Source organism: Gymnoscopelus microlampas (assembly GCF_963454915.1).
Source record: "Gymnoscopelus microlampas genome assembly, chromosome: 20".
In the NCBI taxonomy this organism is placed as follows: Eukaryota; Metazoa; Chordata; class Actinopteri; order Myctophiformes; family Myctophidae; genus Gymnoscopelus; species Gymnoscopelus microlampas.
In genome coordinates this window covers 24,370,478-24,386,492 of record NC_139957.1, presented here as the reverse complement: position 1 = coordinate 24,386,492, position 16,015 = coordinate 24,370,478, and the positions used below count along the sequence as shown (strand labels likewise).

Genomic DNA, 16,015 nt, shown 5'->3' with positions numbered 1-16,015 from the left:
TCAGGCCTCTACTGGATTGATCTGCAGGATTTTCTGTTGTCTTAACATACTTCCATTGAAACGGCTTGGTGGCTTCCCGGATCAGTGTGATTCTGTTTGCAACAAATGTTTTGAAGCGAGCATCTTCGTTGTGAATGTACCTGAGTACGGTGGTGCTGTCGGTCCAGAAGATAGATTGTTGCAGTGGAACTTGAAGTTCTTGACGTAACATTTTGTCTACCTTCACCGCGACGACTGCTGCAGTCAGCTCGAGTCTGGGGATTGTGACTTGCTTGAGTGGCGCCACTCTTGACTTCCCCATCACAAAAGAACAATGTTTCTGTCCTTCATTGTTTTCTAGCAGCAGATAGGACACAGTGCCATATGCGTACTCTGAAGCATCTGAAAAATGATGTAACTGCGCTTTGGCAGTGCATCCAAAATCTGACGGTTTCAAACACCTGCTCACACGGAAGTCTGAGAGGCAAGTAACATCTTCTTGCCATCTTCTCCAAACGTCAGCATATTTTTCACTTATGTTCTCATCCCAACTATGTTGCTCTTTACAGAGATCTTTCAGCAGGAGTTTAGCAGGCAAGATGACCGGTGCCAGGAAGCCAAGGGGGTCATACATAGAATTGACAACTGACAGAATGCCTCTTCTGGTCATCGGTTTGTCTTGCAGCTTCATGCTGTAGGTGAAAGTATCTGTTTCTGTATCCCACTGCACACCGAGAGCCCTCTCGACTGGTAGAGCGTCATGGCTTAGTTCTAGATCTTTCACTTCACTGGCTCTATGTTCTTCGGGGATGGACATTAGTACTTTCCTGCTATTGCTCATCCACTTCGTTAACTTGAAACCTCCACTGGCACACAAGGTGCGAAGGTCACCAGCCAGGATCACTGCATCATCTTCTGTAGCAACGCTTTTCAAGCAGTCATCTACATAAAAGTTACGCAAGACTGACTGGACAGCTTCTGGAGGTGCAGTGGCTTTGTGATCCTCAGCGGTTCTTCTCAGTGCATAAGAAGCGACACTGGGGGATGAAGTGGCTCCAAAAAGGTGCACTGTCATTCTAAATTCTTTCATAGGCTCGTTCAAGTTGCCATTGGGCCACCAAAGAAAACGTAGGAGATCTGCGTCTTCCTCTGTCACCTTGACTTGATAAAACATCGACTCGATGTCTGCCATCATTGCTATTGGTTCCTCACGAAATCTTGAGAGGACACCAATCAGTGTGTTGGTCAGGTCGGGCCCTTGTAGCAACTCCCCATTCAGGGACTGATCTTTAAACGAGGCTGTGCAATCGAAGACCACTCGTATCTTTTTCTTTTTAGGGTGATACACCCCATGGTGTGGTATGTAGAACACCCTGCCGTCATCACGGCTCAGTTGGTGTGTCGGGACTTGGACAGCATAGCCTTTGCCAATGATGGTATCCATGAAGCCTTTGTAGTCTTCAAAGAACCCAGAATTCTTCTTGAACTTTCTGAGCAAACTGGCTGTACGCTGCTCCGCCACACAACGGTTATTAGGCATTTGAAGCTTTGCGTTCTTGAGTGGCAAACCCACACTGTAATGTCCGTTCTCAAACATTGTCGTTTTCTGCACAGACTGCATGAACCGTACGTCTTCCTGAGACAGCTCTTCTTTGTCATCATAGTTGCGCTCTGGAAAATCAGTATTATACTGTTGGACCAGTAGCTTCTCAATCTCCATCACAGAGAGCCTGTTTATTGCATAATGAGGCCGTTTTTTCTCTGTGTCACTCAGTTCCTTCCTTATAGGCCCATTCACGACCCAGCCGATGGCAGTCTTCACCGCATACGGTCCTCCATTTCGGCCATTGATAACGTGCCATGGCTCCATTGCTCTTGGACAGTTCGCTCCAATAAGTAAGCCAACCTCTGCTTCTAGTTCTGGCAAGCGTACTTTGTGGAGATATGGCCACTTCTGAATATCGGATTGCTTTGGTATGTTTTCAGGGTGAACAGGTATGTAGCTGTGGGTGTACACCTTGGGGAGCTCAACATACTTGTTCTCTTCTAGCCCACATATTTCAAGATCCAATATCACATAACTGCTCATGAGTTTCTTTTCTTCAGGAGTGTCTTGGCCCATGGTGCTGAGAAGTACTTGGGTTGGTTTCCCTTTAACGTTCAGTTTCTTTTGCAGAGCTTCCGTGCAGAACGTTCCTGTGCTTCCCGGATCCAAGAACGCGTACGTTTCAACATACTTGTCACTCTTTCTTGACTTGATCTTCACCGGTACTATTGACAGCACACATTCAAGCTCTCCGGCCCCCGTGAGGTTACAGGATTCTTCTGTGACCGAAACTTGAGCACTTGTTACTTCACTTCCTGGTGCACCATTATTCTTTTCAGGTGAGGCTTCAGGTGAGACAGAAGCTTCTTTTTCTTTGTGTAGAATGTCTGGATGCTTGAATTTACATTCTTTACACTCTGCTCTGTTTTTGCAGAACTTGCTCATATGGCCACAAGTTAAGCACCCGAAACATAAGCCCTTTGACTTCAAGAATTCCACACGTTCTTTGTATGGCTGCTTCTTGATCTTGTTGCATGAAGCTAGTGTATGACCTTGCTGGCAATACAAACACGGCTTCTCAAAAGCATTCACTGCTTTGCTTGTTTTTTCTGGCTTTGTAGATGCCTCTTGAGGCCCTTTGTTTTCACCTGAAACATTGGTAGCGAAACTACTTCCGCGGACTTCTCTCTTCACAGGAGGTCTTTCCTTTTGATCACTCTTTCCAGCTGCCACTGGGCGGCTGTCTGGTATATTACCAAAGAGGGGATCTGTAGCTATTTTAGCTTGCCGGTCAATGTATCCGACCAAATCAGCAAACTTCGCTCTTCTGCTCTGTCGATCTTTAATATTGTAGGCTTCAGTACGCCAGCGTTCTTTCAGTCTGAATGGTAGTTTAGACACAACCGTTCGTAGGTTGGTTGGATTGTCCATCTCCTCCAAAAAGTCTATGTCCTCCATAGTATTGTGACATCCAACTAAAAACATTGCATAGGTACTTAATGCCTTTCCATCATCGGACTTGATCATCGGCCACTTGAGGGCTTTATCGATGTAAGCACTGGCGATCCTTAGTTCATCCCCATAGTGCTTCTGGAGCAGTTGCTTCGCTTCTTGGTAACCTTTGCCGGATGGCATGTGAGCACAGCTGCGAACTAACTCTTGTGGTTCTCCGGCTGTAAATTGCTCCAAGAAGTACAACTTGTCTTGATCAGTGTCCGTCTTCTGTTCTACTGAGTGCTCGAACGCTCTGATGAAAGATTTGTACTGCAATGCATCGCCCTTGAACACAGGAATATCTTTTGTTGGTAATTGGGATTGCTTCTGCTGTTTTACAAGCAACTCCGTTATTGCATTCTGCCTTTGCAGGACTTCTAGTATGCCATCACTTTTGGTGTTCTGATTTGAACCTTGATGATCTCCTTGTGATATTTGTGCCTGCAACGGTTGTGCATGTGCCCGAGGGTGTGAAGTTACTGGTTGAGCAATGCTGGATCTTTCTTGCTTCAAAATCCCACGCTGTGGCCTTTGCGATGCCGCATGGCTACTCAAACCATCCTCTTGTCTTTCATGTTCTTTGAGTACTTTTATTTTTGCACTGCTTGCGGCTAATGCAGTCTCTACTTCGAGCTCCTCTTTTTTAGCTTTAAGTGCAGCCTCTGCTTTCTCAAAATTAGCTTTAAGATCAGCCGCTTCTTTCTCAAGCTGTTGTTTTTTCTTCAGTGCTGCAGCATGTTCAAGCAGTGCTGCGTGCTCGGCCTCCTGTCTAACACGCGTTGATGACACTCGTGACAGTGTTGATGCACGACTTACTTGAGATGCACCTTTGCGGGCATGTCCTGTGTTGCTGACACCAACCTGTGACACACTATCACTTGGTTTAACGGCATCTTGCAGGTTATTTTCATCGTCACACACCTTTTGGATTGTTAAGGCTTTCTGCTTTGCAATCCAATTCACAACTGTTTTGGTGAAATCCTGTATGTGTGCATTTTTAGGTTCAAACCAAGTATCTTGATCCATCCTTTTTTCATCCTCAGGCAAAAGACTTGCAACTTCTGCATTGTAATGATAGAACTCATCATAAGCATGTGCAAAATCACCATTCCACACATCATTCACATGTTGAAAGTTGCAAACATCATTCATCAATGGCTCTAGCTCATTCATTTTGCTTGTAACAACTCCCAATCTCTGTCTTCTTAATGCAATGCTTTTTTGCAATTTCTCTTCTAGTGCTTTCTCTGTCAGTCTGCGTGGCCTTCCTTCCTCCATTACACCTTCAGGTTCATTTTTCTTTTCATCAGCCATCTTATCAATTGCAGAGTAGAATGCTCAAGTTGTATGCATAAGCTTAAAAGCACTTTGTAACAAAGTCACTCTTCTTAATCAAACAAGTGCAAAACAACTTCTCAAAAGATGCAAAACTCCACAATGGTTGAATCAAAGCTTGCAATTATGCTCACATGGAGAGGTAGAGAGCCACAGTCATTAAGCATAGGAGAGGAATTCCATCCAATCCACTTTTTACTCACTGAATAACTTCACAAATCCAGGAGATATCTTCGTGTCTCGTGTCACAAAGCACTGGCAAAAATAATTATTTTCAGTACCTTGTCCTGGGAATCACTTCCAAAGATTACCCCTTTTACTGCTTTTTTCTTCAGAAGCACTTGTAATCCTCCAAACATTTCCAGGCAAGTTCCAGCTGTAGGCTTGTTAGCTCAGTTTTTTGACTAATGTAGTGGCACTCCGTCTAAAATCTTCAAAAAATGTACCACTTGGTGGAGTAGACCTCATGAAAACACAAAAAAGTATTTGTACGCGAACGACAAGACAAAGTAACTTTTCTTAAAAAGGTTTTACTCAGAAAAACATAAAAGGTTACAGGGTCAAGTGTACGGTCAAAAAACTGTGTTGCTTCCTTCAGTGTCTGACTCCAACTGAACTAAAGACTGTTTGCCATCATCAGAGCTATACACAGGTGCATCAAACTAGACTAATTAGGCCCTACTCAACATCAAACAGATTAACAGGTCAGGTCAGCTAGACCTTTGTAGACACACCTGATACTTGTGAAGCATAATCAAATGTAATCAGATTACCAGCAAAAGCATTTGCACCTTTTAGCATAAAGTATTCTTGATCTTAAACATGAATTTACTCCAAAATAAAACAATGGCAATTGGCTCCTACACCTAGCTTGTGCCAGTCGCTAATCTAACATTTATCAAAGCAGAGATGTGTGTATGCGTGCTGTCACTTTGCCCGACACGCTAACAGGTCCACAATGACACGGCTATTGTTCGCCACTGTGACAGTTGTTGTTGATCACTGCACACTATAGTGGACGAAGGAAGTCTTTACCCTCCTCTAACATTACACACACACACACACACACACACACACACACACACACACACACACACACACACACACACACACACACACCCACACCCACACCCACACACACACACACACACTGTGCTCCCGCAATGTTTTTCACTCTCAAAGGTGAGAGGTTAGCTGTTGATACACAATTAGGCCGTGGCTAAAGTTTAATCTGAAGGTAAGTGCTGCTTTGGTGAGACTGGTGGATTGGGTCATGACGGGTTCGTCTGTCAAAGGGGAAAAGAGGCTGCTGTCTGCTCTTGTCAATGATGTCTCTTTTTTTGAGAGTGAGTTTCAAAATAAAGTGTATGTAACCTGTTATTATTCTGCACTTACGAAGTGGGGTGTAAGTGGATGAAAATTGATCCAGCAAATTGAAAAGGGGGTTAAGTGTTTTTGCCCTATCGACTCCAACTGAAATGACGGTTGTATAAAACACTCATTTCTCTCCCATTAGCAGATGAAGCTACCACCAAGTATTATTAGAGGGCCACATTGTACACTGCTGCAAGACATTTTGTTGCTGATAATGGCCCAAAATGAAGACATTTTTACTCTGTAGATAGAATCGAGGCAGTTTTCCACTAAATGTCTTGGTGAAATGGTGTAAGACTGCCACAACATTCTGAGAATGATCTTCATTGAAAGGTGAAAAGCCATATTTGGTGGGTGCTGTCATGTCTGTCGATTTCACTCACAAACAATGGATACATTGATGCATTTTGTTTATGGTGTCTGTAGACCCTGGCCCCTGCCTTCCTGTCAAATTGTTAGCACCCTATTATTACCTTGCAATCTCACATGTTAATTGGTATTTTGCAAGAGAAAATCCCATCTTGGTGAAATGAGATGAGATTTTTTTTAATTTTTTTTATGTTATCTACAGCAGGTATCTCAGCAGGAGAGCCGAAAATGTCATTGTACTGTGTGACAAAAGCATTTGCCAACAAGTTTTGAAAAACATGTTTCCATCTTACAGGACGCATTTGGGGATCCAGAGAACCAGAGTCCATTATTGGTTGCTGTGGTGCCTGCCTTACCCAAGGCTGCATCCGTTGAGCTGCATGTCACTGCCGTCCGAGATGACCCCAGAGAAAGGACTTCCTGTCACGTGACTACAGAGTTGGGGTGTGGATTGATAGAATGCCAAACTGTGGTGTCCAGTGACAGCCAGAGCGCTACACTTTCCCTTTCCCTGGCCCATGCTACACCTAACTCTGACCTTGAGGTCTTAGATGTGAAGGATGCGCTGGGGGCAATCAGTGCGATGTTCAATAACACCATGAAGAAGATGGAGACTGTGCTGTCGCCGCTGTGCGCCAGGGTCTTCTATAAGTCCGACCACTCCTTGGCACTGCAGATTGCTACAGGTATGTTAGTACATAACACAACACACAGCTCACTGACTTCACATGATGATTACATGATTTAATGTGTGTGCTTAGGTTAAGTGTCAGATTATGTTACATTAACCACTTTCAACCTGTCATCCCTATTTCGGGCATGTCACTATAGTACATTTTCAAACATTGCGTAAATAGCAGATCTGCAAGCTCACAACGCGTCACTTTGCAATGCATTGTAAGCTAGTAGAACAGCTATTGTCACTGCGTGACCATATGACTGATTGATTGATTTATGTTTTTATTGACAAAAATGCATATACATATTTGTACATATCTGTCAAAAGGATAAAACACAAAAAACCTTGAAAGATAATTTCCATTGTGGTATTGTGGAGTGGAAATGTGTGTGTAAACTGTAAACCTTATTTCCCGTGCAGCTTTTGAATCGGCAAGGTACAAAGTCTGTGGAAACTCCCTCCCTGGTGGAATACATAACTAACCTAAAAAAATTAAATGACTAGATATTTGGGCACCACCTTGTTTACAGTCCTGTGGACCATACACACTTAAATATGTGTTATTCTCTCCTCCACTATCAGCCTCTTGAGGCTAATTGCGACCGTAGGTCGCATTTACTATAGAAACCTGCTCCAGGTGTCCGTCCGTCCCTCCGTCACACACGTCCCGTCACACTTTTGCCCTGCTCATATCTCCGCACCCGTTGCCCCGATCCATGCCAGATTTTGCACACACACTCCTTACCTGCCAAACTACACCCTCCAAGGACCCCCGGACCTCCAGGGACCCCCAGCTGCCTCGGGGACCCCCAAGTGTAAAAAATGAGCACATGTGGACAAATTACCAAATGACCACCCCAACGGGGCTGCTCACGGGGCATTCCCGGGGACCACCCACTCCTGGTGCTCCAGAACGGATGCAAAAGTGGTGGCGCCCCCAGTGGAGGACCCCCTGCCACTGCAGCTCACATAAAATGCCGTAACTCGGGCTAGGAGCGTCCGGGAGAGCCGCGGCCGGTACCTATTCGTCCGCCAAGGCAACGCGGACACCCCACCCCTAATTTCTCACATGGCCCTCTTCTAGCGCCACCTTCAGGCCGCTTTTCACAACACATTTTTGCCCACTACTCCTACAGTTTTGCCCCTAAAAACACGCAAATTGCTACACACTACACAGTATGTGTACACTCATGTCATCAACATGCCTGCCACCACATTTCTTAGACCACCAAACAAAACTATACATTGCCCACACAACTAGGAACCAATCGCCGTTACAGCCCTCTTCTGTATACATGTGACCTACGGTCGCTTATCTCCCGATTAGGGAGTCTTACTGGTGATATGAGCTGGGAGATGTGGGGTAGAGTTTAAGAATCAACCTACCTAATTTATTTTGCAAGGTCTGTAGCTTCTTTTTTTTAGGATCTTAGGGATGCTAGTGTACCAGACTGTACAAGCATAATCACAATGACAGTGCCCCTGGCAATATGTTAAGAGCACTAGTCTCTAAAAGTGGATATTCTAGTATAAAATGGCAGGTTAAATTTTTTTTTTTGTCTTCCTACCAAATTCTTTCTTAACCTCTGTGACAACATTATACACAAAGCAAAGAGCCTGGAGTCTCAGTCTCTCTCTCTCTCTCTCTCTCTCTCTCTCTCTCTCTCTCTCTCTCTCTCTCTCTCTCTCTCTCTCTCTCTCTCTCTCCAAATAAAGTTGAAGGTGACACTATCCAAAGTAAACTCCGCCAAGTAGTCTAGGAAGCAGACTCTCCGGAGGATCTGCACTTCTTCCTCCGTGTTTAATTATTGTGAGCCGTTTGTTGTTTCTGCATTGTGTATGGTAGCCCAGAGCAGCTGGCACGCTCTTTTGTCATCATTATACTTTTATATGCCACCGCCTTCCTCTCTCAGTATTCTCGGTCCTCATCAAGGCAAATATGGAATGGTATGTGTTTTATCCAGAGAGATGTTCTCTGTCTGAGGGGAGAAAAGGGCAACTAGAACATCTATAAAGCAAGGCTCGCCCGTCACGTCCTCGCTTAAGCAATCAATTAAAACAATTTGAATCCACGCCAAACCGTGTCATCTTACTGTCGTTTTTAGCTCCAGCATTAGTCGTCGTTATGAAGGGGACATGAAATTATGGTCACCAGTGATGAATAGGAATAAGGATAGGTTTATTTGGGATGAATGTGTTTGTACGTGTGAGCACAAACAGTGCTCTTTGTTTTGTCACCTAATTATATAATCATAATTCAATCTTGTCTGTGACTGTTGCTCGGAGGATCTCGGGGGAGCAGAGAACTGCTTAAGTTCACACCAAGCGTGACATCCAAATTAATTTTGAAATGTTTATTATGGAGTGCTCTTTGTCTAGTGCAGACGAAGGCACTTATCTTGTACTTGCGGCTTTGTTAGCTTGAGTCTGGCTTATATGTCGCATGTCACTCCCAGTCTTTTATGGTCACTGCCCACTAAGACAGTCTTATAAATTAGAGAGGACAAAAACATACCATAAAATGTGAGTTTAATATGTGAACTATAATTAATGTTTCTCAAGGCACAAGAATGTATAACAAGCATTTTATGTGGTGGACAAATTCCTCAGGATTTCCAATTGTTATTCTTCCTGTAGGCCCCTGTAGTGTATAGACACAGCCTATGGAACATTCTGTTTAAAATAGTTATTTTTCCTCATAAGACATTTTTGGACAATCCATTAATTTTGATACTGGGTCAGTGGGAACATAAGACAGAAAAAAAGATTTTCCATCTAACAAAGGAAGATAACCATGCTTAAAATGTGTTTCTTACTTTGTTTCCCTATTAACTGTGCTATACCACACAGACCATTCCCCTCAAGCCAGATATTGACTCATCATTGAACTGGAATCTGTTACGTTCCCCTGCACGCACAGCCAGTCCCTGGTAGCTCACCCACGGGCTCTTTTATGGGTCACCGGCACAGCGTACGCTCTCTGGGTGATGTATCCCAAAAGTCAAAGGGGGGAAAAGTAACACCTCTGGCGCTAGCTGTCACCAACACACGACTGACTGCTGCCAAACACTGTAGCGTAATGTGACTGCACCCACCAACACACACACACACACACACACACACACACACACACACACACACACAAAAGAAATTACTTGCGTTAGGATTCACATCTGATCGACAGGACATATGCTTTGAATGAAGCCTTTAAACATCTTGTCTCAATGTGTTATTCACGACAGAAAGATTAGGAGCCCCGCAGACCTCACCTTTTACTTTGTAGGTGCCACCCATTCATTCATGCTGTAAAATCATTTAGAGCAGGGTGGATGAATTGATGGATGGACATAATTGCAGGGAGGAGGAATCGAGCATGTGTGATTATTCAGTGATACTTGGCAGACATTTGAAACATATACAAGTGATGCAACTGTTTATGGACAGTTTCCTTATAAACTCCAGAAGCCCGAATGTATTTTAGTTCTTTTTGAATAGTACAGTGTAGGGCTGGGCCATGTAGACAAAATCAAATAGCACAATATTTAGACCAAATATGTTGATATCTTTATTGTGGCGAAATCTTTTTTGAAATCTTTTTGCTTGTTTATGAAATATTTTTGAAAAATAGCGAAAATAGCACATCATTGGTTATTTTCATTGTTTTTGAACATTTTTGAAAGTATAAAATAAGGCATAAGTGATAAAAAACTGGAAAAGACAACACTTAAGTCATATTATGATATTACAATATCCTAATTGCAGATGATATCTAGTCTCATATCACAATATGGACATAATATTGACATATTTCACAGTGTTCAGGTTATAGTACCAGTACAGCAGCTTGTGTTGCTACATCAGTACTTAGTACTATATGATGTTCTGTAAGCTCTACTGCACACACCCAGCCTCTCTGCCACATTCATTCTCCTTGGCCTAAATGAACAATTTTCATGAGCCAACACTTGCTAATTACCACCTCGTTTACCGGTTAATTTGAACCAGTTTGGAAGTCAGTGTAGCACAACTAAAAACCACTGGCTTTGGGCCTCGGCCACAGCTTAAAAGCCCCCTAAGCCCAGCAGGCATCAGGAAATTTCACACAAGAAGCCTCATTTCTCTCCTTTTCACCGCACTGCACCCCACTAGCACCATCACCCCGCCTCCTCCTCGTCTAGGCTTACAATATTTCTATATTAATCAGGTCCAACTAAAATGGCCATTGGTGGTTTGCTGAAAAGGGTGTTGTGAGCATTAGTAATGATTTGGTGTTTGAAACACAGAGAGATTTAACAGCAGGCTTTTCAACTCTCTGCGTGTTTGCCATGAAGCAGAATAATGGTGCGTACCCTTGGGTAGATGGTTTAGTTCCATCCCATTGCTAATGTGATTGCTTTTAGAATCCGTCTAATGGCCTCTGTCCACTGGGCCTCTCAATGAGACTCCCCATGTTGCCCAAAGGGGGGCTTGGGAGACCAGGGGAAGGGAATTGTCAGGGAACCAAGGGAAGGCAGTTGGAGTGGTGTAGGATGGGAAGTGGTCACAGGTTTGTAGTAGCTGAGAAGTAACAATCTCTTTCAGTTCTTCATTAGTCTGTCTTGCACAATCCTAAAAGAAATGCTCAAAAAATCTAATAACTTCACACGGTCACCTTCACCCTCTTCAGTCTCATGCACACGTTAGCTCCTGTGAGCTCTCAGATAAAGGCAAAGACACTCAAACAGAGCAATCGTGCAATTATTTCCTATGCTTTAACGGAGACTAAAAAGTCCTGATATGAAACGGGCCTTGTGTGAGAGGGCTGATTAACGTTATGTGTCTTTTCCACTAATGTCATCTCCCCCCTTTCTGTGATCTCTCTGGCTCGATGTGTTCGAGTCATCTCCAGAGGATACCGCTTCCCAGAGTGTACCTCTTGCTCAGATAACACATATTTAGGCTTTTAATATCGCTCCCAAAAAAGGCCCAGTGTTCAGTGGGGGCCACTTTAAGCTGTAGCGCATATTAGCTAATTAGCCTGTGTGGGCTCTTTGTGTAGCTGTTTGGCACGCTGTGTCTGTTTCTAATGAAAGAGGATGGGGCTTATTAAATGGTGCTGAACAGCGCTTGCAACCTTTTTGTCCTCATTTCCCTCTGTACAAGTTCACATTAGTGTCAGAACTTGTTGGAACCTGTGGCTGCCATTGGTGAAATGATGAACAAAAGTTTACCCAATTATGGTACATTTTGACATAGATTTTATTAGATACATGTAACTGTGTACACAACTAATGTATTGACAGATGTGATCATGTTGAGTCTGATAGTAAAGCCTTTATCCCCTGCCCTGACGCATGGCAGTGTTGCTCGCCGAAAATAGCAGATTTTCAAGCTAACGATGCCTGGCATTATTAGCTTGAAAATTAGTTATTTTCAGCAAGTTATTTTCACACTCATACGAAGCAAGGCATCGTCAGCTTGAATATCGGTTATATTCACGGCATGTTCTCCTACCCTGACTCTAAAGCCAGTAACCACACCCCAGTCAACATGCTGTTAGACCAGGAGAAACAAGCCAGGACAGCCAGCCGCGTGACAGGAACACTTGTGACCAATTAGACTGTGTGGAGCAGGAGAGGAAAGGCCTGACATCCCAGCGGGCCTCTGCTAAATGGACAGACTGTCATCAACACTGGGCTCTGAGACGCTCAATGAATTCTCACATGTGCACTGTCTATCTGTAGACAGCCTTTACACACTCACACTGCCTCACACTCCTACAGTACATGCACGCACGCACGCACGCACGCACACACACACACACACACACACACACACACACACACACACACACACACACACACACACACACACACACACACACACACACACACACACACACACACACACACACACACACACACACACGCACACACACAATCTCTCAGCTCCATTCAAGCTGAGTAGCAGTCCCAACACAGTTTCCTGATGTCCCAATACAACAGGGATGGAATATCCATTGCACAAGACACCCCCCAGCAAGCTGCTCAATTGTCCAAAAGGGCACAGCAGTCTTATTCCCTCCTCACTCTTTGTGTGTGTGTGTGTGTGTGTGTGTGTGTGTGTGTGTGTGTGTGTGTGTGTGTGTGTGTGTGTGTGTGTGTGTGTGTGTGTGTGTGTGTGTGTGTGTGTGTGTGTGTGTGTGTGTGTGTGTGTGTGTGTGTGTGTGTGTGTGCGTGCGTGCGTGCGTGCGTGCGCATACATGGCTCTGTTTGTGGGTCTGGGAGAAGTTTCAGTAGCTCAAGAGTTCAGTACTAGCTGACCATATGTCTGCACTGCAGGGAATTAAAGTGGGGGGCTGCAATCTGCCAAGGATTTAAGAATGTCAATAATTTGTAAATATGCCTGTGTTCTCTAGTTTAAGGGTTAAGTGCAGCCCCTGAGGGGGCCTAATGCTCATCTCTAACATGCAGACCACTTCTTCAAGTTCTGATCATACCTTCCTCCCACCCTTTTCTTTCCATCCTGCACACCCCCTCCCACCAGGTCTTGAGGAATGTTTGAGAAGCATCGTCGGCCAGTCCAGTCCATCTGTGTCTCTGGTTCCGGTCCTGGACTTGCCTGACTCCCAGATCCTCCACCTGTCCTGCTGGCTCAGTGTATAGTAAAACGTCCAGAGTCAACAAACTGGACTCAAGTCATCCACAGCGCTGGAATTCAATGGGCCGTACCTCAACGAGAGACTCGGACTGCCAAAGAACTTAAGGGCCTTTAAACGGAACGGTAAATGTGGAGGAAAAGAAATACCCCTGATGTGAAGAAAAACATACTCCCAATTAATGTTGACAGTGTCTACAGTTAAATGCACAGCTATGTTTGCTGATGACGTGGTGTTTTGAGCATGTATATGATCTGGTCAGTGGCATACCCCAACACCCAGGACCAGTAATACACTGTCCTCTAGCAGACTTCTTGTATGGCAGCAGCTGTTCCTCTGCCTTGGAGTGCAGCATTGTTGAAGCTCTGTAACCTAAAGGGCTTGCATACCAGAGCCCACAAAGTTATAGGGTCTTACAGGGGAAAGACACCAGTCTCACACCATGAGGTGATAAACTGTAACCCTGGATCTCCCGCTGTGTCTGATGGAGCCTCTCTTAGCACGCTAGCTAACTCCCCCCTCATAAAGACGCCGTGCCACCGCTGACACCATCTGTGCAGAATATGGAAACCTATAGATTTACTTGGTGACTGTTTTGTGGCTGTGTGTTATGTACTGTAGGTGGGTAAGGTGACTGTGTTCTTCCCTCTCATGCTCCATGGGACAGAGGTGTGTTATTATCGTGTAATAGGCAATCACGACCAAGCACCTGAAAAGATTAAGCCTCTTTATGTTCTCCATCGATTCTAAGGCTGGTTAATGGGAGAGGGACGTTACCCCATACAGCTGCAGGGCACGTGTGTGTGTGTGTGTGTGTGTGTGTGTGTGTGTGTGTGTGTGTGTGTGTGTGTGTGTGTGTGTGTGTCATTGGGATTTTTGTGATGCAGTGGGAGGAAAACAACACCATTAACCATTGGTCCTGGAACATTTCTTTTCTCAAAGATCATGAACCATATTGACGATCTGAATTGGAATGTCTTCACTCCAGTTATTCTCTTCATTGTGCTGGGTGATGGTGGGAGCACTGTGGGCTATTGATCCTCAGACATCTAGCTGTTGTGTTCATTGTTGTTATCAAAAATTGAACAATAGAGGCAACCAGCAGAGCCTGAAGACTTTTATTGGGGGTCGAAAAGCATAAACAAGCAATTATCTGTGAGGGTGAGCAAACCAGAGCACCATGAATATATGTGTTAATGTTTACCCGTTCTGTTTAAAGGCTCCTCCACAGTGGGAGATTTTGACACCCCCCCCCCCCCATTCTAATTATGGAATGATGCAACTGGTTCACTCGAGGTTCAACACATCAAACCAAGAGCACCCTCATTTTCCCACTTAAGTGTTCCACCAATATTGAATATAGACTTGCATCAATAATGCGATAAGAAGATACAGTATTATTTTAGAAAGACAAAACACTGTTTCTACTGCTTAACTAACATTAAATTAAACCGTCAAAATTGTTACAGGACATAAATCATTGATTATGTTTCAATGTCAACTTAAGTGGGTTTTTATCCTCTTTCGATTGCACCGAAAAGACAGTGATGTTTTTTTGGTCAACTTTTCTTGTTTTAATAGAGAAAAGAGAATGAGGATGCTTTTGTCATTGAGTTGTGTGCCTGTGTGGAGTTTGTCTCTGTGAAATAACAGACCAGTCTAAAAGTTCATGTGAATAAATACAAAATAAATAGTCAGCATTTCAGTCAGTGTAAGAATTCAGCCGCTAAAGTTTAGCGCCACACACATAGCCAGACAACCACTTGTCGCTCACCACAGTAAACACTCCATTATGTCTTTTTCCAGTAGACTAAGATCATGTTGTTTTCAGACAGACACAGGCGAAGCCACAAGTATATCATCGCACCCTCAACCAAGCCATAGTGTGGCCCTACGGCAGATACCCATTCCTTTTGCATCACTGTGTTTCCTCTCAAGAATGAATAAAGACAGGGTGACATTTAGTTTTCTTGTGTGTTTTGTCAAATGTGAATTTTCTATCAGAGACCTGCAACCACTCTACACAGAAACTAGTCATTGTGGCCAACATTGTCCATTGTGCATAGTGTACTGCACTGCAGCCCTTGTCATTGTGGCCTGGCACATGGACTTTAACTGTGTGCTACGTCCTCCAGGCTGATGTGTGTGATTCTTCCTAGCCATGGCAGTGGGCTACAGTAGGGGAACCCATTTCAAAAGCTGACTTGGTGCCCTAGACACCTCTTCAAACTGTGGGCTATATCCCATTATGACTGTGGTTTTGTTTGTTTTCATGTTCTGGAGCCTCTTTGACATTATGTATTGTTTTCGTTCCTTCGAGTATTATGAGAGCCAGTCATCATGGTCACAACAATGACAATATGTAGTGTAGCCTGGCCGCCACGCCACATGCTATTGAGTGGAGTCTGCTGCCCTCGTGTGGCTAATATAAATATTGCCACCAACAAGAGATGCTGATTCCACCTATGGATTGCACCCACTAATTCCCACCTAGATCCTACTACTGCTTATTTACACATGAACAAATTAGGGTTAGGGTTAGTGAACACTTCTTCATGTACGACCTTTCGGTAACCCTTTATTTTATAGTTCCCAATTTCCA

General features: G+C 44.1%; 1 protein-coding gene across 1 annotated transcript in view; it reads left to right on the top strand.

Moving 5' to 3' along the window:
• dph6 (diphthamine biosynthesis 6) overlaps positions 1–15,345 on the top strand; it is a 79,753-nt gene extending 64,408 nt beyond the window's left edge. The window contains exons 14-15 of the mRNA XM_084044733.1: positions 6,393–6,783; positions 13,302–15,345. Coding sequence (XP_083900859.1) covers positions 6,393–6,783; positions 13,302–13,420 — 510 coding nt within the window. The 3' untranslated portion in view covers positions 13,421–15,345. The remainder of the gene's footprint in view (positions 1–6,392; positions 6,784–13,301) is intronic.
• The last annotated feature ends 670 nt before the right edge of the window (positions 15,346–16,015 follow it).